Here is a 25,133-nt window from a genome sequence, read left to right on the forward strand (position 1 = left end):
CTGAACATCTCCAGTCCCAGAGATTGCCTGGGACAGCCCTCATCTCTTGTCTCCGGCAAGGCTTCGTCGCCTTGCCCAGCGGTTGCCACTGGCGCCCCCAAGCGCCGCACACCCGCGCGCTCCAGCCCTTCTCTGAGCCTCTTTCCCGCAGAAGCGAACCGGACCCTGGGAGCCTCGGGTCTCGCAGGAAAGGCTTCGCATGTAATTCCCAGAGGCTAAGGGGCAGAAAGCAGAACCTCCAAGACTCCCTTGCCGCCCCGTTCATTCCTGTCTGGGATTTCCTCTTTGCAAAGGGGGGAGTTGCCTGGGACAGTAAAGATGCCCGGTAGAGCTGTGAGGTTCAAAGCTCAGAAGGTACTCAGGGGACCCCCATTGCTCCCAGCTCCTCAGAGACGTAGACAAACGCTGCTTGTGTGGTGGGGAGGGGGACTGGAGGGTGAAGAGGAGCAGACCAGAAAGTCCTAAACGCCTCTCAGAGGGAGAATAGGAGCATCTTTCCCCCTTCTCCGGTACTCTTCTTCCCAAAGTCCCATTTGGATCGGTTGGGCACTCCCTGGCGCACCAATACAGTACCAGTCTCACACATCCACTGGGAGGCACAGGCTAAAACCCAACTTGAGCATACACAGACCATTAATGCCCAGATGCTCACTTCTTTCAGTCTTCTGTAGGGCTTTCCCAATGCTCCTCCAGGAGTCAGGGACTGGAGGTGGGTTGGGGAGGGGTGCTGGCGGTCCCGAGGCGAGGTGGCAGCTCGCCCCTCTCCACTTCCACATTTGCCATCCGTTTGTTTGCAAAGGTTCTTCCATCCTCGGGAGTGGCTGGTTGTCAGGAATAATCAGAACCCCCGCCTGTTCCTCTGGGGGTGAATCCCATTTCCTCAACTGCTGTCCGGTGGAAGGGCAGTGGGAGGGGGCGAGGGAGAATCAGGCGGGGAAGCCGCAGGGAAAATCGAAGAGGGGGGCGGGAACGTGGGGGGTGATAGATACGTTTTCACTCTTTGTCACTATTGAATTGGGGGCGGAGGAAAAAAAAAACCCATTGTGGGAAGCTATAAAAAGCAAAGGGGGCGGCGATGAGAGAGCAGACGCAGAGAGGGAGACCGCGTGGAGCGCAAGACAGTTCCCAGGGCATCGCGGCGTCCCTGGCAGCGCTTGGCTGTTGCAGGGCTGTGAGCCGGAGAACAACGCTTCGGGGCGTCTGTGCGTGCGCGCGTGCGGGACCTTGGTTGGCCTCAGACCTCAAGGGTCTTGTCCGGGGGCGGTTCCTGATCCCCCATATAGTGCCCGCTAACTTTGAAAAGGAGGACTTATGTCCTGCAAAGGTTGAGACATAAGGGGTAGGGAAGGAAAAGAGGAGAGAAAACGCAACTGAGGCCGAAGGAGAAGGAACTAATGTGAACCTCCTGAGCAGCTGGGAGGAGGACTGGACCGCGGAGAACCGGGCGGGACCTCGGAGGTGCGGGGCAAGGAGCAACGGAAGCGGTGCGGGCCGTGGCGCTCGGGCTTCTTGCACCTCGGGTCACGCCTCCTTGGCAAGAAGGCGCCTCGCCTTTGATTGCTTCCAGTTACTGCAGAACTTCCTGCCCTGGCGGAGAAGCAGGTCTTGCTTGGGTCGCGCTCCCTCCCGGTCTGAGGCGTGAGACTGAGTTCACACGGTGCTGGGCCCCCAAAGCCAAGTGGGGTTGGGGGAAACAGAGTCTGCGAGTCCCGGCGCCCTGCGCGTAGGGCCCCGTGTTGGGGGTCCTCCCTCCCTCTGTACCCGCACCCTTGCGGGCTTTGCCCCTTCCTGGGGACCCCTCGCCAGGCGATGGCCGCGTTGATGCGGGGCAAGGACTCCTCCCGCTGCCTGCTCCTACTGGCCGCGGTGCTGATGGTGGAGGGCTCCCAGTTCGGCAGCTCGCGGGCCAAACTCAACTCCATCAAGTCCTCTCTGGGCGGGGAGACGCCAGCCCAGGCCGCCAATCGATCTGCGGGCACATACCAAGGACTGGCTTTCGGCGGCAGTAAGAAGGGCAAAAACCTGGGGCAGGTAGGAAAATACCCCCAATGCACTCCTCAGCCAGGAGAGGTAGGGACCGGCACTCTCGGACACTTCGTTTGCCTTTGCTCCCGAGTGCGCCCCCAGGTGTGGCGCGCAGGACGGCTGGGGAGGGGTTCGCAGATGCACGTCTGCACTGGCGGGGGTGGCTGGGTGACTGCGAGTGCGGGAGGGTGTGGAGCGGGCGGGGGAGGGTACTTTTTCATCTTTGCTTGGGGATATGATGGGCATGTATGGAGATCTAGTGCGTACAGATGGGGGACAGGGCCGGAATGGTCCTTCTCCACATTTAACACAGTGGATGTCGAGGATGATGTTAATAGCTAACACACAGCAACTATTATGTGTCAGGTACTGTTCTAAGCGTTTTACGTATATTTAATCTTCACAAGCCTATGGGCTAGGCGCTGTTACTATCCCTATCCTGCAAATGAACCAACTTAGGCACCGAGTAGAAGCTCTTTGCCCACGGCACACAGTTAGTGAAAGTGGCAGAGCGGGATTTGAATCCGGACAGTCTGAGTCCAGTTTCTGGGCTCTTAACTGTCTCATTTCACAATCCGAAGAGGGAATTTACCGTTTTTCAGGTTCTCCTTCCTTCCCAGCCACTTTCTCATTTCCATGAAGTAAGGTCACATACAGAAAACTTCAATAAACGTGCATTTCTCACTCCTGGATATAAATCATCCCGGAGGAAACAAAATAACGAAGCGACAATGGCAGTATCATAGTTACGGAGGACCAGGGTGCCTGGGAAATAGCAAGGAAAACTCCCGAGGTTTATTTTCCAGAGGGAACTTTCCGCGAGCATCTTTGTTTCTCTGTCACACAGACAGACAGATTGACAGTCATGCAAACAGTTACACATACAGACACAGAGAGACCCGAGTGCGCACACTCTGCACCCATTGTGGCCAGCACACAGCGGCCAGGAGAGGGGGCCCTGCGGGCACTGGGAACCACTACAGCTCCCCCTTCCGCTCCTTTTTTGCGAAGCCAAAACCGAAAGCCAGTTTGCCAAGCAGCACGGGCACAGCCACAGCACAACTGTCAACCCGTAAAGGCGGCTCATTGCCCCACAGATCCTGGGTTTCCTTGTTTTATGAGAGGATCCTGCTGCAGCTGCTGTGCGCGCTCTCGGCGTCCTCCGCTGCCCCTGCCCCCAGCGTCCTCCGCTGCCCCTGCCCCCAGCGCAGGCGGCAGAGCGAAGGTTGACAACCAAGGCTGTCCTGAATGGACAGCGAGGGAAGATTCTGCTCCGCTTGGCCCCCTAGTGCCCTCTCACGGGGAGAGTTTTGCTCGTTTTGCAGTTCCAGAATGCTTCCTGGGCTTTGAAATGTCAAACATTTCAGCTATCCTCTCAAAGGAATACAAAGCCTGCAACCACAGTAATTTTTTTTTAAGTCTCAAGAGAAATAAACTATACATCTGCATACACACTTCATGCACACATGTCCTGTGCATATTCTCACACATGTGTACATACCTCCATCCACACGTACCAGACCACTCTCATTCCGTTTTTCTCTTCCTTGGGAAACACCCTGCCATTTTCAATAGGAATGGACTTGTCTTAGAAGTCCATAATGTTATGGGTCAAAGATTAGAAAGAAAGGATGCTCTCAGTCCAAGTCATTAGATTTTTTTCTGATGCTACTGACTTCAAATTCAACCTTATCAGTTGCTGAAAAGAGCTGGGTTTAGTTTAGCCAAGGACAGAGGGATGGACCCAATAATCTTCGAGGTTCCTTTTGATTCTAATCCATGTACATTCTGTGAGTTTCTGCAAAGGGCTCTCTGTTTCTGTCACCATTGGGTAACACCTGATGTTCCTCAGTCAAATTATCAGTTATGTCAGCACTGCCGCTAGCCATAGGGTTACATGGGTTAGACTGTGAGAGGCATCCCAGAACCTGGCTTATCCTTTATGTTTTGGTAGCATATCTGTATATAAATATGTATAAAATATGTGTGCTTATTTTTCTATCACTCCAAATATCTGCTCCTTAAAGAGGTTGTGACTCTGTTTTGCATGTCTTCAAATTGAAGATTGATTTATTTTATAAATGAGTTGAATTTTTCTTTTTTTTTTTTCTTTTTTGAGTTGAATGTCTTGTACGCTTTCCATAACTTAGTGGTCCTATGGAATATATTTCATTATATTCACTTAACTATAATACAGGATCCTTAAAATTTGACATTGGGTTTGTGAGAAAATTACAACTTATTAGAGACAGTGGTAACATAGAATTGAAACATTAAGTTGACCCACACACAGTAAGATAGCTGGAAAATAAAAGGATTATCTTTTGTATATTCTAGCTTCTCACTTGTTTATTGGGTGATCTAAAATGTGTACTGTTATGAAGGAAGAAACAGAAAACATCTTTCTTCTTTGAAGTAGAAAGAGGAATTGTTTGAATATTTATGGGTCTCTTTATCTTCTTTCTTCCACTAGTTATGTGGTTACCAAAATTCTTAGTACTCTTATTTTCAATAATGGAATGGAAATTAGAAAGACTATTCAAAACGGAAGATGCCACATCCTTTTATGGAGAAAAACTTTAGAAGTAAAATGTAGCTGAACTGCATTTTTATCCATCATAACATGATTGATTGAGAAAATTTGTAAGTAAAATGCCCACTGATAAAACTAGCTAATTATGTAGTGTCATCCTTAGGCCTATTAAGTCTGGTTGTCTCCCTGTCCCCAATCTTTGATTGATGATAACGAACTGTATGCATTTCGGAGGTACAGGAACCAGGGACTGTAAGATATAACTTCAAGTAGGCATATCAGAAACTTAGTCTTTGGTCTCCTTTTCCTTAAGTGAAAATTGAATAATGGTCTATTTTTCCTGATTTACTTTCAGGATAGAGAATTAAAATAAAAATTTTATTGCGATTGCAGAAGAAATTACTGAAGAAATTTAATAATTCATTAACCTACAAAAGTGAAAATGAGACTAAATTGGCGCCAAGGTTCTCTTGATTCACTGTAGCTGATTTCATATGAAGAAAACATTCTAATTAGTAGGAATTCTACTTGTCCTGTCAGCAAGGTGAATCATTCGTAAATCACTTCTGGAGGAGTAGCCTTTGAATTTCAGAAAAGATTTAGAGGGCGCTCAAAGAAAATGAACTGTTCTCCAGGGGTGTTAAAATTCTCTTAGGTTTGCTTTCAAAGACGCAGTTATGAGTTATGATTGGAAGCTGACATCGAAAATTGAATTCATTCAGGTGAATCGATACAGAAGTAGCGAAAATTATTTTGCTGAATTATTCACATTGTTTTAATGTGACTTTCCTTTTGCATCTATTATTAATGTGTTTTAAAAGGTAGTGTGTGTATGTATATGTATATGGGATAAATTAGATTGTAGGATTGTTACTAACATATATATCAATATTTATATATCTCAATTTCTAAAGAGACTTGCAAATTTTCTAAATCAAAAGTATTATTAAACAAAATATCCAATATCGTGCGCTTAAATATATCCTGATTAAGAACACTGTTGTTCAACATCACCTCTGGAGCGTGAGGCATCAATTTTTACAGGCCACCTTAAAGACAGATTTTTAAAAAATAAAGCAATTTATAAAATCAATTTACCCTTGAAATTAACAGTGATTTTTCTTTTTTGAGAATGAAAAACCTTTTGAATGTGTTTGTAATAGCTTTTAGTCTTTACTCCTTACTTCGTCTTAGACTGGCAGATTAATTTGAACTCAATGCTGTATGATTTTGAAATATTTTTAGAAGTTATGAGGACAACTGTGGAAAATAATTATAGTTTAAAGGTAGATAAGCTTCCTGGCATGTGTCTCTAAAACGAAGGTGAAACTGGTAATGTAAATTCAGATTCCATTATTTTCTGATATAATTTTGATGCTTGAAGGACCGTGGTTTGGATGAAGTTATGTTGTGAGAAAAGAACGCTTGACATACATTGAAACAGAAGCTTGAGGACGTTGGTTAGAGAACACTCATATTTGTATATCGCATTTTCTTTAATAAAAATGCTGTATCTATTTGCATGCACAAACACTCATAAATATGCTCATTGAGAAAACTATATACCCTATTTTCTGTAGGTGATTTCTTCACTTTCTAAAATTATCCATGGCTTTTTGTTTTTTTAAAACCCCAGTCCAACTTTCCCCTGCTAGAGGATAAATATTTGCTACCTCCTCTGGACATCAACTGACACTAAACATAATCAGGAAAGCAAATCAGTTTTTAAATTAAATTTTTCAAAATAAAAAAATATTTGAAATAATCTACGCTACTTCTTTTCTTTCACTGTGGATAGTAGAGAATTGATCGTTGATACAAGTGAAGGTTACCTCGTGAATAGCAAGCAAAGTATTTTAATGATAATCTAAGTAGGGGCATCCATCATTTTATTTCTGTGCTAGAGGAGAGAGAGTAAAGGACAAGGTTACTTAACTCACTCCAGCTGTGACTTTGACCCTACCACAGTCTTCCTTAGCGCTCCCCTCTGATACATATTCCTTCCTGGGATGTTTCAACTCTTACAATTTTTAAAGTAGAGAAAGCAACGTAATAGAAAGGTAACGTGTATTCTGTTCTAGAAGAATATTGCCGCTTCCTCTTCTTTTCCCTGCACAATCGTTTTGTGTACATTAAAATGATCTGTTAAATTATAGAGGCCTTTATCATACTCAATATATTTACTATTTTAGACTCAGTCTCTTCTGGCTGTTCATTCTTTGGTATTGATGTAACATTGAAATGAATTATAATCTTATTTCTGTCTGTGACTCCCTGAATGCCCTTTTAAGTCGTTTTATTTCATTATACCTCTAGTCACTTGTACTCATCCATGTAAAGGAGATAAAGCTGCTCCTAGTTAATTATTCAATCATTGAAAAGATTTATGCGATATTTATATTCCTCTTATTGAGTCATTTTTTTAAAAAATCTGAAGCAGCCCTCAAAACAAAATTAATAAAAAATTAATAGATAGATTTTTGTGTTGTGTAGGATTGCTTTAAGATTACATAGAAAGATTAAATATGGAACGTATAAGGAAAGTTTAGTATTACTATTTAAGGAAAGCAGAAGTTACTTTTTTTCTTTCTCTGTCCCCACTTTCTGGGAATGAGAGAACAACATATTTATCTCTAATTGTTGGGTTTTTTTTTTTTTTTTTAGGATAAATATAAACCATTCTCCCAAACACAGAGGTCAACTGATATAAAATATGGGAGATTTTTTTTGATAGGAACATCTGTCCACAGGAGGAAAGTCACCATCCAAATATTTTAAATTGTGGCTTCCCAATGAGTCTCTCACGCTAACAATTTTGGGTTATTGCCCACTTCTTTGGGTTCGAAACAAGGAAGGAAGGCCATGAATAACACCAACGTCTAATCAGGGTCCTCAGGGAGAGTTCATCCCATAAATCCTTGTCTTAGTAATGGTAAGTTAAATCAGAAACCTTTAAGGCGGAAGGGATTTCAATATCAGATATAAATTACTGTATTTTAACTCCGTTTATGCAGCACTAAAAACAGGATTATTATATTCTAACTTTTATCCACAACCAATGAACCTGAATAAGAGACTGTATTTGTGGGATCTTAATACTAGCTTAGATTTATCTATGTGCTTCAAATAAATGTAGAAATAAAATGAGCAAAACACAAAAGTAGTAAATATTTTAAAAAGTTACATATCTCTCTTCCATAGTTAGATAAAAGGGACAAATACGCATCAGATATCCTTTAAAATATATTACAGTGTCTAATTTAATTGGTTGATTCTACTTATGTATTATAATTTGGCACACACAATAGCTCAAATTTAAATATTTCATTATCATGCAACATTTTAACTGTCCCAACCTGTCTAAAGCAAACAAATTAAAATCAATGAATGAATAAGTGCACTAAGTGGCAAAACAAAGCATCACAGTTAGGGGGAGAGACTTCTTAAAGTGGTGGATCCCTCCAAATATCTCCTAAAAAATGTTAGCTCTCCATATTATGCTTTACCATGTGGAATAATAATGTTCTTTCTTCCCAGGACTAGAAGAAAAGAGTGATTTTCAGATATTATTTCCTTAAACTGGCTTGCAAATAGTTATAGCACACATCAGATTATAGTAAGAAGTTCCATTTATTGATTATTTACTCTGTGCCAGGCACTGCTCCAAATGCTTCATTTGAATTAATTTTTTAATTCTCTCGGCAGCCTTTGGAGCAAGTCCTAACATCATCCTTATTTTTATAAATGATAAAACAATAATTCTCCTGAGACACAGAGAGGTTATGCAATTTGTACAAGTCACACAGCAGTAAGTGGAGAAAGCCAGAATACGAACCTAAGCGATCTAGTGTCAGAGCCTGCATATTTAACTACGAGACCATGCGCTACAATATGCTGCAATATACAATATGGATACAATATCCGTACAGTGTGGACTTAAGAGGAAACATGGACCTTTATTTTATTCTTCCCTGTTCTATTTTCTAATGACATGGATATAACTCTACGTTCATTAAAACCATAGCAAAACCCAAACCCTCTGTTGATGCCAATTGCTACTCTGAGTAACCAAAGTATGATAGCAGTTCATGGGTACAAACGCACGCACATAGTAGTACATTAGTTTCATCTCTGACTTTACTTGCCTCCCTGCTAGGGAGAATTCACTGTCAACAAGGAAAACACACACACACACACGCACACATCTCTCTTTCTCTTACTCTTTCCCATTAAATTATTGCGTTGCCCCAAATAGAAGGGAATGCTATTGCATAGATCCTATTTTTCTCTTTTTTTCTCATGGTGACCACCATACAGTCCCCAGTACCCATCATCTTGCATCTAAGTGACGCCACGTGCCCACTGACATCAGCAAAGTGGAGGCCTTCTCAATGGCTTCTCTCCAGTGGCTTGAAGTTGGTCTGGCTGGCATCCCTCACATTCTGATCAGATTGGGGGAAGCTGTCTAAGTTTAGAACCTGCTATGGCTTTTGTTTTTTCTTTACTTTTGACCCCTCCGAGCTGCCTTTCAGAGAATCAGTGGATCTGTAGCAGCACTGCAGCACTACAGCTTCCTAACAGAATTCCTAGGGGAATTTTTCCAAATTTCAGCTGGCTAGCTTAATGTCTTTGGAAAAGCCACTTAACCTCTGGTCTTTTTAAAAAAATCTGTAAAATAGGATAACAGTAGCAGCCATAATAGTAACAATATTCATCTTACTGGGCAACAGGGAGGAAGAGGAAAGGGCACTTAGTCATTGAACTGATGTCATTATTACTATTACCATTACAGAAATAAGTAAGGTCACGTGCTCCTGCACGAAATAGAAAGTGGCTGCTTAATTTTCCCCACCAAGATGGGAAGGCGTAACTAAATGAATGCATGTGATGTACATGAAGGAAACAAATGAACTCAGTTATACCCAGGCCAAGAATTGTAAAACAGAACAAAACAAGACAAAATAAACACACACACACACACGCACACATATGCTATCATGTTTCTTGCACTGATTGTCAGAATTAAAAGGGATGGTAAGTCAGTGCTGTCTTGTAAAACTTAAGCAAAATAGCACATGATTGAAAATTGATGAAATTACACGAAGCAAGGGTATAGCAGACATTAAAAATACAACCACAGTAAGGACAGGTCCTAAAAACTATGGCAATATTAGTTATTTAAACACGGGGACCAAAATAATTGAACAACATGTTATAGTCTGCTGCCAACAGCATTCATTTGATATTCTCCAAAGTAAGACAGCCTATGCCAAGGCAAGCTTCTTGACACTTTCCGCACAGTGCTTGGAGCCCAAAGGGCTTGCTGAGAATTTGGAAGACTTAGAACTCTCTTTGAGTGTCAGACTGTCCTGCTAAGAGGACTCAGAAATTTGGAGCTCATTATTCTTGTTCCATTCCCTTTACTTGTTTATTTGTTTGTTTTGAGTTCTTTTTTCATGATTCAGATAATTTGGAAATATTTTAATAATGTTAAGTTGAGAGTGAAAGTCATCTCACTGAAGCATGTGATAAAATTCTTTTAACATACTGGGTACAGACTATTTGCCAATAAGAGTTTCTATCTGGTAATGAACTAAAGAACTTGATTCAAGTGGGAGGACGCGGAAAATTGTCATTTAAAACCAACTGAAATGACAGCTCACATTCAAATAATAGTCTTCACTTGCTCATTGTAACTTCATCTTAACCATTTGGAATTTGGCACTGTGAACAAGCGCTGTGTTAATTTGTCACTTGAAAGCCAGAGTCTTCTCCAGTAACCATCCTCTGTACTCTGTTGTCTGTCTTTTATACCTAATATAGCCCCTTCCTTCTGTAATATTACATATTTTTCTTTTCCTCTCTGGTTTGTTCCTCTTTATTTCTTTCACTGATTCCTCCACAACCTTCTGCCCATAAACGTGGGCATTCCTTCACATTCTCTCCCCAGTCCTCTTTTCTTTCTGTTCCGTGTTCTTTTCTTTGCTGACATTATTTCCTTCTTTGAAATCATTTGTCACATATGCAGATGTTCGTGGTAAAAACTCCTGAGCCCCCTTGCCTGCTCAACTGTTTTGAAGTCCTTTCAGAAACAAACAAAAAATCTCCATATCAAAAATTAAACCGTTTACGGTTAACTACAAATTGTCACAAGTCAGGCAACCAAGTCTTTATGATTTCTCATTGCTATCAAAAAAGTCTGCTAAAAAGTGCCCTGGATTAGACTAGTGCAGGCCATAGGAATCAAGTCTGATTGCCCCAACTTCTCATGCTCTTTTCCCTTTCATCACTTACTGAACATGGAATAAACCTGTGTAGATTCCTATCACGACAGGTGCTTTTGTTTCTTGAACTCTATTTATTTGAATGCTTTGGAGGTAAAGGGCCTCCAGTTTTTTTTCTCTATGATGGACTTGTTACATCAACTAGTGTCTGATGAGAATATGCAAGTATCTATTATTTATGCTCATGAAATGTTACATATTATAATATGCAATACATATTTTAAGCAGTATATAATGTTTGTTTTTATCGCTTGAACTACGCACTAAAGAGTAATTTTTGGCTACTTGCTATTTTATAAATAATTACTAATTTCTAGTGTAAAACGCTTCCTTAATATTTATTTTCCACCTGATAGACTCTTAAAATTGCTTGCCTCTTTGATAATTGAATAAGAGGATTCTTCGTGTGCCTAATAATTATTAATCAAGATGGAGAGCTTTATAGAAAGAAACAAGAGAACCTTTTATCTACAAGTTTCAAGAACTTGTACAAGAGACTAAAGTGGGCATAGTTATAGCCGGGAGATACATTAGAAATCACCTAGTTTAACTCGCTCATTTTACATACGAGGGAACAAATTTAGGAGATGGTCATGATCTGCCCAATGTACTACAAATAATGCCTGTGACAAAGGAACTTCTGCTGGAACTTGGATCTTCTGACTTCTAACACAAGCCTTTCAAATGATAACAAAGCTCTGTAGAAGAATTAAATTCAGTTGATTAAAAAACTGATGGGAGATAAATTATAGGTAGAGCTCTTTTTTCAGCTCTAAATTTGTGTATGTCAAAATGTATTAGGAAAGAATACAATGTCATGATTCATGATTCCAACGGTGTCAGTAGGATTTAAGCAAAATTAATGAAAGGATGTGGCTTTGACTACATTATCCTTGCTTGCTTTTTCATTCATAATACCTTAATAAGCCTGGCTAAAGAGAGTCTGTACCAAAGAAATATATTTTACATTGGATCAAGTACACATACGTATACACACACACACACACACACACACACACACACACCCTTGAAAAAAAAGTTTCAACAGTAAATACTTTTAAGATGCAGTGAGCCTTTAAGTCCTTTCCTTCTATTCTACTCTGCACTATTCTCTTGTTCTGTTCTCTTTGCTCTCTCTCTTTTAAATACTGGTCATTACTTATAGAAATGACTGATCAAAACCTGTGGTTTGAAAAACCACTGACTCATTTGCTGCTGCCCTTACCCTGAGGGAACTCAGGGCATTATGCTCAGAGATTGGTAGTACTTGAGGAATCAGCCCCAGTGCGGGGAGATAGAAAGCAGAGGCAGGCGGGTTTTCATGGAGAGAAGCATCCACCATCTCAGACCTCTCCCACTTTCCCTTCCCTCTCCCTTCCCTTCTAGCCTCTGGCCTAGATGTGGTGGAACTCTTCATCTTGGGTTGTGCCTAACCTCTGGCTCTCTCTCTACTTCCAGGAGTAACTGACTTATAACAATGCTGTGTTTGGTCCTTGGATGTTTCCTGTTAATTAATTCCCATGTTAATCTGTTATCCCACATTAGTATTGTTCTTTCTGGGTGTATGCCATGTGTATCATCTACTTTATTTCTAAGAATATGCAGTGGAAGATGGCTACAGTTTCTACATAGGACAGCAGATGAGCTTGACAGAGCCTGGGATAAAGATTCAGAAGACCTGGTTAGCCTATTTTTTAATATACTGGACATTGAAGAAATCATCTAACACCTTTAAGCCTTAGTTTTCTTATCAGTAAAGTGGGAACTGTGACAATGGTGTCTTTTCCTATCTCTTTGCGAAAAATAAAATATTGTTTATTTACATTGCATCATTAGATGTTGTGTTATGTAAAACAAAATTAAGGCCTTTCCACTCTGAATTTATGAAAGACAAATCTGAATTAGACAGAATCAACCCAAGAATGAGTTATTCGAGTTGGATTTTATGATTCTGGAATCATAAATTCAGTTTCTGTTTTGACAGATTGCCTTTATTTTTTTAGGGAAGAAAGACTGAAAGTGGAAGGTGTTTTTTGGTTTTGTTTCCTTTCTTTGCCTATTTGTCTTGATTTTCTTGTATTTCATCAAAAATTTCAGTACCAGTAGTAATTCTTCCACATTTCTTATTAGAACTTAGTGGTATTATTATAAGGATTATTATTTTTATTCTTGCAGGCTACAAACAGCCTGCTATTAGAATATCCTGCCTATGACATTCAAAAAGAGCCCTATGTGTTTTTATTCTATCATGTATGAGATGTGTTACTGTTTATATATTTTTAAAACATCTTGGAAAGGCATTATAAGGGCCTCAATAATAGAAGTAAATGTATTTTTAAAGCTCTAAAACTAAACTTGAGTGTCATATTTTGGGCACATTATAGGTTACAGGGTTCACAATGGATAAAGTTCAGAGAAATAGCCAATTATAAAGTCAAGCTGTATGGGTGTGAGATCACGTGAACTGTGACAGACAAAATATATTTTGCCCCAAACTCTTCAAACAGGAAAGTGGGTATTTTTCAAAGCTGGTGAAAACATATTATTGTTTTCCTAAGTAGGCATTTCCTAATGAACAGTGTAGTAGTTCTGATCTTTCACGTTCCATGTGCAGGAATCTCACCCAAACATTTGTCCAAGCTAGAAACAGTCTAGGCTTCCGGCTTGCCATCCCTGCTCCCAGGCAATTATGCTCTAATTGGTAGGATTCTACTTCTTTTTTAATATTGATCTCTTTTGTTGTTTTATTGTCATCCCAACTACCATTGCCTTGATTCAGACCATTATCATTTCCCAGTGTAACATTACAATTTTGTGGTATTTTTGTGCTTCTCCGAACCATCCTCCGCACTACTTCTAAAGTGAGCTTTCTAAAGTAAAAATCTGATAAGGGTCCTCTAGAAATGTTCATTTCTAGAGCATGAAGTCTAAACTTCTCAACTTGGCACACAGTGTCACCAATTATCTTGTTTCTCTTACTTTGTCCCTGGGGCCACACCGCTGATGAGTGGCAGAGCTGGGATTTAAAGCCAAGCAGTCTTACTTGAGTCTGTCTACTTAATCATTGCTATGTTGCATCCTCCAATAAATTGGAGGCCAGAGAATCCAGCTAGAGACTTTTTATTGGTATGTTTTAGAATTCAGATGTGATTAAGTTCTTCTGGTAAGCCAGTCAACTTGTTAATTGCTTACTTACTTCTTAGATGTATTAGATGCTATGATCACAGTCAACAAACATTTATTAGACACATATGTTATGTTGGCCCTTGGTATAAGTAGCCGTAAAAACAAGTGTAGTGTATTTGAGGAATCCAGTTGGAATTTTCAGGTTGAAAGAGGATCCCAGATATTGTCCAATTCAGGCCTCTGTTTTCAATACAGTATGAGAGCTGAGCAATTTGGTGAGTTTTCCTTTTTTTAAAGATTTTTAAGGATGAATACTTGTATCTCTTAGTTATCTAGTTAACCTGAATTATGTTAAGAATGGGAACATTCTGCTCTCTGCTGTAAGTGAAGCATGGACAAAACAAAGCTGGCTATCAGTCTCTAGGTAAAAACACTTCCTCATTAACAGAAAATGTAATCAAGCTATTTTAATCGTTTCTCATGGAGTATATACTCTGGTTCCCTTGATGAAGTCAGGATGCCCTGGAAGAGTAAGACTGTATCCAACAGCAGTCAAGAAATGGTCTGACATGCTAGACATTATGGTGATAATGTAAAGAGGTGGTGCCTGCCTTCTCTTTTCCAAATATTTTGGAAGGAATTAAATTTTGATGTTTTTTCCTTTGTAAATGCGTCACTGCTCCCTGAGGAAGCCTGATCCTAGTTTCATTTACAAAGCACTGAGGAAACATAAGTGGAAAGAGGCAGGTTTACAAGGAATAAGAAGCATGGTAAGAAATAACAAGGTTGCACTAGTAGGAGGGTAGGAGTCTGCTGACTTCAGAACAGATGGTACAGGGGTTGTGTTAGGTAAAGTGGACAAGATCTTCCTACAGGTAAGGTGGAGGAACAGAATAGAACGTGTGCTGAAATATATCAAAGCAAGAATGTGATAAATGTGCAAGTTTAAAATGATGTCATAGATTTTTTTAACAAGCATGCTCAGACATTATTTTTCCAAATTAGTCACTGCAGAAAACTCATTCCTCTGATATTGTCATTTAGACCTTTCTTTTGAAACTAACTTCAGAAGTAGTTTACATGTTTATTTATTTTAAGCCATAATTTTATGACCATAAACAAGATTATATATATTGACCAACACACCACATTCAAAATCCTTGGCTCTGAGTGGCTTTGTGTTGTTTTCATAAACGAAATATCCCACAGAAGGTGAGGACGTCAGTCAAAGAAATGTAGTATACTTTCTGAAAACAATTCCAAAAAGTTCCAAAAGGCATTCTGAGTCACGGAGTCAGTATTGTGGTTATAATTATAAACGTTTCAATGTTGATTGCTTTAAGGCGGTATACCCTCAGTTTGGTTGATAGTCTTAAAAAAAAATCTGTAATATTATCTTGTAACCGGGTCCTCTCTATTAGAAGAACCTGGTCGAAATGTATGTAGCATGGTTACCGTTCCTCAGGAAACCATCATTTTCAGGAAGCAGTTAATGAGTGCAAACCAGTAGTACATTCCCCACCCAAAACCCACTCTTTTCCTGAAAGAAAAGGCAGGAACAAATCACACACAGTGCAATGCCATAGAGTCCAGTCTGGTGACACACGTTACTTCATGTGCCACTTAGTAAAAACGCATGCACTGAGGCCAAAAAAAAAAATGTCTGTCATAAGTTATTTTTTAATGCAAACATATCCTATTAAAGTTTCAGAGAAAAGGCTGAATGGCTTAACTCAGTAAAAATGTTTTAGCAATTGTTCAAAATTAATACAATGCTTCCAAAATGCTCTTTGGAAATCCTTGTAAATTTCCTTACTTGCCTATTTGCCCTACTGCTATCTTCCCAACACTCTTCAGAAGGAAATGGCTTCTTAACAAGAAAAATCTTCTTGAAATTACATTTCCAGTGGGGTCCTGGCCACACCAGCTGCAACACATTGTGACTAAATTTTAGTCTCTTTTGGTTCTCATTGTTAAAAACACAAGTGACCGACAGTCAGGTCTTGTGCCATAGCCACCCCAGTGACTGATTACAAATTGGACTCGAGTGTGTGTGTTGTTAGAAAATATAAGCTTTTGACACAAAATAACAACTATATTTGATGGCCTGTCACTTAAAAATTAAGACCAAAAAATATAATTGTGATTCTCAGTAGACACCAATAAAAAAAAAATGTAGCCCAACCTCACCAGTAATTTTTTTTAAAAAGTCCACTTCTGGAAGAGTCAGAGGCTACCTGGAGAAAATTCTCTGATGGTGGGACCAAGATGTTCTTAATCTTCAAGGGTTATTTAAAATATCTTAGGGAATCAAGGCAGAGGGGCCAGAGCACTGGACAAATTATTGATTTCAAATCCCTGCTACCAGATTTAAGAATTGCACACTCAATGAAGAGCCAATAGCAATCACCATAATAAGATTTAATATAAGGATTTGAAGGAGTGATAATCTGCAGCTAAGATGCGTGGAAAGGAAAGGAAGAACATAACTGAGAGCTACTTGTGGCTTAATCACAAAACCAAACAGGATAAACAGGCCAACCTCCAAATTGTAGTCATTGCCTACCCGTGGATAATGCAATCTGGTATTATGTGTTGTGACTGCAGTGTGCACACTCCTACCAATATCCTACAGCCAGCATGAGTGTGGTTGGTACCGTGATTGGATATCTAGGCAATACATGGGCCCTTGCTTCTAGAAGACAGTGCAACTAACATTTGTTGAAAACCTACTTTATGCCAAGAAATTTACATTAATTTCACTATATTAATAACATTTAATTAATTTTCTCAATACCCTATAGCGTCTGTCATGTGCACAGCACTCAGTAAATATTTGAGGGAGGCAGTTAGGCAGGAAAGAAGATGCTAGAAAAGTGACTATATGAGCAAAAGTGACATTATGAGCAAGCTCAGTATTTGGTACCTATGGTCTCATGATAGATCAGCTTCAATAACTGTAGTTATTTGACTACAGTTTTAATATGGAAGAGTTTTACCTTGATGAGCAAAGTGGGGAGAGCACTTAAGTTTCTTTTTTTTTTTTTTTTGTAAAAGTGAATGAGATTGTTTTTCCATACTGGCTTTTTTTTGGAGTTTAACAACTTTATAGAACTGTGCATATAAACTCTGGAAACACTATTGAAGCCCTTGTTTTCTTAGCTCTGAAGAAGAAACCAAAATTGCCACAAGCTTCAAGGGGAGTAGAGTATATATATCGATTAAAAGAAAACTAAACATTGTAAATATCTAATAATTACTCATGGGACTTAAAGGTAACAATAGATTGCTAAATAAGGACCTAAAGATAAGTTGTGGGAAATTCAGCCCCGCAAATTGCAAAGAAGTGAGTCTTACTTTATACTATTCTAGATGTCAGTTTTAGTGGGAGGGGAAAGACAATTAATACTAATTGTTCAGTAGACTCTGGGTTGTTCACCATGTTTTCTCTGACCAGATTTTCATTAAAGATCAGGAAGTCAAGGTATGGGCCAAATGTCTCATTATGTCTTAAAGGGAATAGGGAAGAGAGATATTCCCTTCTTGGTCTGATTGTTGCAAACCCGGTGACAAGAACATAGAGCATTTTTGAAATTTGCACATGCTTAACACCTGGAATATTCTGAGAGTTATGGTCATTCTTCATCAGTCACCAGAATGAAAAGCCAAATGCCGATCTGAAGGAGGACTTCTGAGGCAATTCTTCTGGAGCTAGCAATATACCACACTTGTCATCTCTCAGACATAAGCCTTTAATCCCCTCTTCCTAAAATTGTTTATTTTAAAATGTGAGAAAGGCTAAGGATGTCACAGCTGAGTGGTGAGCTTTCTCTTTAAAGAATCCCATCCTTCAAACCCATCTTCGGCAAAGAAACTGGCATTTCATGTGCTGAGCAGACGGCGTCCTGCAGCTCTGCCCAGCCCGCATGTGTAGCTGGGCCTATCTGGCACACAGGTGTCCTGATTTGGACCTTGAAATTCTGACACCACACTTTCCTCCACTGGGGAGTATGACTTGACTATGCTGTTTTCCAGTGACAACAGATATACTGGCCTAACAATAACAGCTCCGACTAAGGTGATAACATAACCCTCTTAGCTCATACTTAGCTGGGACTCAGGGTACAGGGTTTGTTCTAGGAGTCTAGGCCAACTTTTTGGTTTTGATTTCCTTTTGTATATTGTGTTGTGTCACCCATATCTCCTCCTTTCACCTCTTAGGATTTGGGGTACATCTCAGAAGGGTGAGAAAATTCCTTAGAGAAGGAAAATACTGCTGTAATAAAGCTAAAAATTGTACATTATAAGGTAGTTTTCTAATAATAAATATTGAGCAACCACATTCCAATGTTAAGTAGTCTTCAAGGGTTTAAAAATAAGCAAAACTAGACAAATGCATTAAACTTTTCATAGCATTTTACAAAAACTACTGTGAAAGTAAAAGGAGATTTTTAAAATGCAGGCGACAAGGAAGAAATTTAGTTGCTGTTCTTTCTGCGTAATCTTTTGCATAATCATTTCAGTCACACGAAAAATATTTCTTAGTTCTGGGCAGAACCCAGATTTTTGTTTTTAATTTTGTTTATTTATTTTTGGCTGCGTTGGGTCTTCATTGCTGCACGCAGGCTTTCTCTAGTTGTGGCGAGCGAGGGCTATTCTTCGTTGCGGTGCACGTGTTCTCATTGTGGTGGCTTCTCTTGTTGCAGAGCACAGGCTCTAGGCACACAGGCTTCAGTAGTTGTGGCACGTGGGCTCAGTAGTTGTGGCTCACGGGCTCTACAGAGCAGGCTCAGTAGTTGTGGCGCACAGGCTTAGTTGCTCCGTGGCATGTGGGATCTTCCCGGACCAGGGCTCGAACCTGTGTCCCCTGCATTGGCAGGTGGATTCTCAACCACTGTGCCACCAGGGAAGTCCAGAACACAGATGTTCTGACTTTTTTTTTTTAATAAAGAAAGCAATATTTAAGAGCTTTCCCATTCCTTTCCATCTTAGTAACAGCTGCCTCTAACACCTGCTTATAATGAATATGTCTAAGTCGGAAAAACATAAGGGGAAATAATGAGGGAAGTAGGTGGTATCATAATTTAGAGCTATAGATTGTGTTCTTGCCCTGACTCTGATTCTCTCTCACAAAACATAATTTTGAAACTGATATCTTATTTATTAAAAGCTACTCATTTTCACTCTAGTAGGTTCTACAAACTTGGTTGGGTCTGCATTTAGATAAGCAGATAAGATTACTTGGCTCAGCTCAAGAAGGAAAAGTTTATTACCCAGAAGTGATTTTATCCCACTGTCTTAAGACAATTCAGTTATCACCATGGATCTAAAAGGAATAATATGATATGGAAGAGATATTCTGATTTTCAAAAAAGTGAAGGTTTATCCTATAGAATGATGAATGTGGACTACATTACCAAGCAGATTCTAAAATTAGGTACTTAGGGAAATAGATTTACCCAAGGAAGAAACACAGGTTTACTTAGAATAAATCACAACAAACTAATATTATTATTTCTTCAGCACGGAAACTGGTCTAATACCAGTATGAAGTTTAGTCCTTGCCATTTATAGCCATTTTCTTTGTGAGTTCATGACCTTTTGGCTTTAAATACCACTATATGCCAGTGACTCCCATATTTATATCTCTCAGCAATACCTCTCTCTTGAACTTCAGAATAATAAGAATAATGTGTTAACCTAACATTTCCACTAATAGATATTTCATACTGACCATATCAAAATCATCTTTTCCCTTTTCCAAACCTATTGCACCCATGGATTTCTTCATCTCATTTGATGGTAAGTCTCTTTTTCTAATTGCTCAACCAAAAAGGCTTGGATTCATCTGTAACTTCTCTCTTTCCCTTACACTCATGTCCAGCCCCTCAGGAAAGCCCCTTAGCTCTGTCTTAAAAACATATCCATAGATCAGAACAGGCATTTCTACAAAAGTATGAGTTATCAGTAGCTCACAGAATAATGACTTAGGAATTTAACTGAGGCAGGACAAGATACATACAGGGCAGAACAGACCTTCCTAAGAAAATACCTTCATAGAAACGTGAGAAACATTCATTTTATAGTCTAGGAAGTGTTTTATCTGTATACATTTAGAGTATTAAAAAATTTGGTATCCTAAAAACCAATTCAATCATCAAGTCTGCCATTGCCAGAGCAGGAAAAATTAGTCAAGAAGCATTTATTGACCATACCCTATAAAAACAAAAGCACTTTGAAAATCCTATTATTTGTTAGACTGGATTCCTCAATCATTTTTTAGTGACCAGACAACACCAAACCCATGTATTAGCTGTGCTTTCTTGATACTTTCCAAATGTTTTTTGGTTTTGGTTTTTTTCTTTTGGGGGGGGGGTCTTCTTTTAATTTTTCTTTATGTTATAGTACATACATAGCTAGCAGATAAGGAGAATGATTTCTTAGATTGGCCGTTATGTTCTCTAATAGTCTTATATTGAGATGTGACTTAGTTTCCCAAACTCAAATTTTCAAATAACTTTGCTCTAACTTGACTCTTTGGAAGGGCAAGCTTTATTTATTGTTTAAAGGAAGGGGAAATGGGACTTCCCTGGTGGCACAGTGGTTAAGAATATGCCTGCCAATGCAGGGGACATGGGTTCAAACCCTGGTCCGGGAAGATCCCACGTGCCACAGAGCAACTAACCTCGTGCGCCACAACCACTGGGCCTGTGCTCTAGAGCCCACGAGCCACAACTACTGAGCCCACATGCTGCAACTACTGGAACCCACGCGCCTAGAGCCTGTGCTCCACAACAAGAGAAGCCACTGCAATGAGAAGCCTGCGCGCTGAAACGAATAGTAACCCCCGCTCGCCGCAACTAGAGAAAGCCCGCGTGCAGCAACAAAGACCCAATGCAGCCAAAAAAATAAATAAAATAAAATTAATTTAAAAAAAGGAAGGGGAAATGATATCACACAAGAGGTATTATGATATTGTTATTATGCCATTTATCATGGTCTCAGTTTTTATCATGAGTATTACATTTCTCTCTTTTGGTGTTTACTCATATTACCAATATGATTTATCTGTCATACTGGTATATAGACATTTGAGAAAAATTGTATTTTATTTTAGCTACTGAAAGTATTGTATTTTGCCAAAGTTTCAGGTTATTCTGTAATCCCATTTACAGGACTTAATATTTATGTCTCAAGAGAGATGAAAAATATAAAGCTATATTAATTGATGCTGTGGTATTGACCAATTAACCAATGAAACAGACTAGAGAGCCAAAAAAAGATTGAGACATTGATCATTAAGAGAAGAAGGAACTGTTTAAAACCTGATGTTGGAAAAATTGAGTATCCATATGGAAAAAACTTATATTGTAACACTACCTTACTATATACAAAGATTGATTCTAAATGAATTAATGTTTTTATGCAAAAAGAAAAAAAATTGAAAAACGCTTAGAAGAAAATATAATAAATATCTTTCAAATCTTGGGAAAGAAAAGATTTTTTTAAGTGAGGCACCAACCAGAAAACAGATGATACATTTGACTACATTTAAAGTAATACTGGCCTACCCAATGATACCATAAAGAAAGTAGAAAACAAGTCACTAACTGGGAGATGTACGCAGCACATGTAGCCAACCCAAATCTTGTATGACTAAGGATTAGTGTCCAGAATATTCAACAAATTCCTACGGATCAATAAGAAATTAAAACCGAGGTACACAATCCATAAAAATGGGAAAAAACACATGAACAGGTGCTTGACAGAAGAGTAATAAAGTGGCCAATAAAAATTTGAATAGAGCTTCAGTATTAATTAGTAATAAAGAGAATGCAAATTAAGATATTGACTTTCCATTTTACACATATTGGATGATGAAAAATTAAGAACTTGATACTACCAAGTGTGTAAGAGAATATGTGGAATTTTAATATATTGTTCATGGGAGTGTAATTGCTACAACCACTTGACAATATCTTGTAATTCTGAGCATTCCTATATTCTCTGACCTAGCAATCCTACTCCTAAGGATATAACCCAGAGAAGTGTTTATTTACGTGTACCACAAGATATGTATAAAAAGGGCTATAGCAGCATGGCTTGTAGTATAAAAAACCAGGAAACAACCTAGTTCATCAACAAAAGGACGTCTATATAAATTATAGTAGAGTAATACTGTGGAGTGCTATGGAGCAGTGAAAAATAAACTATAGCTAGAAGTGAGCTATAGTTTAGTTAGCTAGACTAGCTAGAACTATAGCTAGAAGTGAGCACAAATAAAGCTTTGAAATGTAAGTTATATTATTTATATATTATTTTCTTTAATATATGTTAATATTATATTTATAATATATAAATATTATGGAGGATACTGTTAATTTTAGAGGGAGTCAAGAGGGTTGGGATATACGAGGTATACTAAATTGAGGCAAGTTATTGATATTGTTCTAGCTCTTGGGTTGGATGGTGGGTTCATAGTTGTGCTTGACAACTTTAAAATATTTAAATATATTTTGCATGTATCAAATATATCTTAATACATTTAAAAAATAAAAATTAAAAGGTAATACGGTAGAGAGCTCTGAGAATCCTTGTATAGCTTAGGGATCACCCATTCAGGTGAGATATCTGAAGATGACTGTTGAGAGAGAGGTCAATATCTCTCAGCATATCGTCTGAGATTATCATTTTAAAAATGATGTTTAGAGGTCGTATGTTGGCACTATGATAAATAGTATTAGGGAAAGTTGAGTAAAAGTGGGACTCAGACCTTAGAGAATGTAGTTAAAGCTTTTATGAGTTTCCTCCCTAACCAGTGATGAACCTCTTTCCCACTCACACATCCCCACCTTCTGGATATCCCTCTGCTTACTCACCATCTCTGAAAATGTCATGATTTGGGAGTACTTTCTACCTAACCCTAATCTAGAAACATTTTTTTTTTCTTTTAGAAAAGCTTTCATGGCTTCAATAAGCAACCCCTTCTGCAAAACATGTCTCTATCTTGTTACTGCAACTTCCTAGGAGATTTGATAGAGATGAAATTACTTATTATAAATGAAGAGAATAATAATTTTAAGGTCTCGACACTGAAGCTGACATAAATACTGGATGAATTTAATGACATTTACAAAAAATTTTTGCTGAACTGTTCTGCTGGGAATTTTATTAAATCTATTTGCTTTGTGGGTTCCTTGCTTGTAAAATAGGTGATAATTCTTAAGCTGTACTAAAACAGGTTGAAATATCTTTAAAATCTGTGTTTAAACTTTCCCTTCAGCAATATTATTTATATGGGATATGAGATATTTCAGCCATTCAGCTTTGGATGCATTTTGCCTGTTGCATTTGGAGAGTGTGATTAAAATGATTTTTATTATGTGAATGATAAGTTATATCTGGTTAGCAACCTCCTGTTCTAAAGAGAATAGGGGTGGGTGCTGTAACTCTTCTCTTTAAGAGCAAAAGAGAAAATTACTTTTTCTAATGTATTGACATGAAAAATTGCCTTATGCCAGTGGTCATTAAAGTTTGGTCCATGAACTCTGGGGTATGTCCAGGACCCTTTCAAGAAGTCTAAAAAATCAAAACTCTTTTCATAATAACACTAAGATGTTATTTGCCTTCCTTTTACTATGTCATCAATGGTGCAAAAAACAATGGTGAGTAAAACTGCTGGTGCCTTAACATGAATCAATGTAGTGGCACCAAACTGTGCTAGCAGCCATTGTATTCTTCACCAACATACTCATAATAAAATTATACATACATACATATGTATGCCACTTTCCCTTAAGAGAGTCCTTGATGAAGCAGTAAAAGTTAATTAATTTGATTACATCTTGAGTACATATCTTTTAAACATTCTGTAAAATGAAATAGAAAGTATGCATAAAGCACTTTTGTTGAATCTCATTATACGACTGCAATACTTGAGTTGCAAGTTGAATTTGCTGCTTTTTTTTCAGGAACAGCAGTTTTTTGTTTTGTTTTTTTTTTTTACCCGAAAGAATGACTGAAAAACAAGCTGTAGTTATTCAGACTTACCAAGTTATTTAGCAAGTGTTTTCTCAGAAAGAACAAAGTCAACCTGTTAGTTCAAGGAAAACAGTTCATGATATTTGTTGCCACGATAAGATATGAGCTTTCAAGGTCTATATAACTCTACAAACCAACATTTCCTAAATGATCAATGGATGATGTTGCAGAATGATAGTGCAAAGTAGACCAAAGGATGTTAATGTAATAGAGTATGAAAGTTTCATTAATATGGCTTTGGATTCTATACTGCAACTAACCTTTAAGAAACTACCATCTGTTGAGTTTTGGTGTAGTAATCAAAGAATATTCACAATTATATGAAAAAGCTATTATAATACTCCTCCCCTTTCAAACTACATACCTGTGTGAAGCCAGATTTTCTTTATCTAGTTCAACCAAAACAGCATATCACAAGAGATTAAATGCAGAAGCAGATAAGAGAATCTAGCTGTCTTCTACTAAGTCAGACATTAAAGAGATTTTCAAAAATATAAAACAATTCCATGCTTCTCACTACATTTTTCTTCTGTTTTAGAAAATATAGTTATTTTTCAGAAACATATAATGGGGTTATATTATTATTTTGTAATGAACTAATAAATATTATATTTTAAAAAGTTTTAACTTCTAATATGGTCATTATGGATAGATATCACAAACATAAAGAAAAGCTTTTGGGGGTCCCTCAATAGTTTTTAAAATTCTTATAGGGTCCTTAGACTCAAAAGTTTGAGGACAATTCTCTTTTGCAAATTCTTGGTCTTTCTCTTCCAGTGGTTAGGAGCAAAGTAAATAGAAAACTTTCAGGAGTTTTAGAACTTAACAGAACTAGAAAGGCAACTTGATCCACTCTCTTTAAGTTCTGAGACTTATCACATCTTACTAAAATTGAACCCAACATTTATTCTCTTAACCAATATTTTTTGAGAGCATTTTATATGACAAGTATTATCCTAGAACTAGGAATATAGAGGAAAGACAAATGCCCCGGTGCTCTCTTAGAAATGTTATTTAAATTAGATACTGGATTTAGCTTAAATTGATAACAGTGAAAGATTGTGTGAAAGTAATGATGTGTATTTTGTCAACCAAAAAATAAGACCATTGCTGTAAGGCAACAA

At 38.5% G+C, this 25,133-nt stretch overlaps 1 protein-coding gene across 1 annotated transcript in view; it reads left to right on the forward strand.

Moving 5' to 3' along the window:
• The first annotated feature begins 758 nt into the window (after window positions 1–758).
• The window catches only part of DKK2 (dickkopf Wnt signaling pathway inhibitor 2), a 106,849-nt gene continuing 82,474 nt past the window's right edge, over window positions 759–25,133 (forward strand). Inside the window, exon 1 of the mRNA XM_022567084.3 lies at window positions 759–2,031. Coding sequence (XP_022422792.1) covers window positions 1,810–2,031 — 222 coding nt within the window. The 5' untranslated portion in view covers window positions 759–1,809. The remainder of the gene's footprint in view (window positions 2,032–25,133) is intronic.

The sequence above is a fragment of the Delphinapterus leucas genome, chromosome 5 (genome assembly GCF_059928025.1).
Source record: "Delphinapterus leucas isolate spDelLeu-1000000601 "Yukka" chromosome 5, BTC_Dleu_Yukka2, whole genome shotgun sequence".
Classification (NCBI taxonomy): domain Eukaryota; kingdom Metazoa; phylum Chordata; class Mammalia; order Artiodactyla; family Monodontidae; genus Delphinapterus; species Delphinapterus leucas.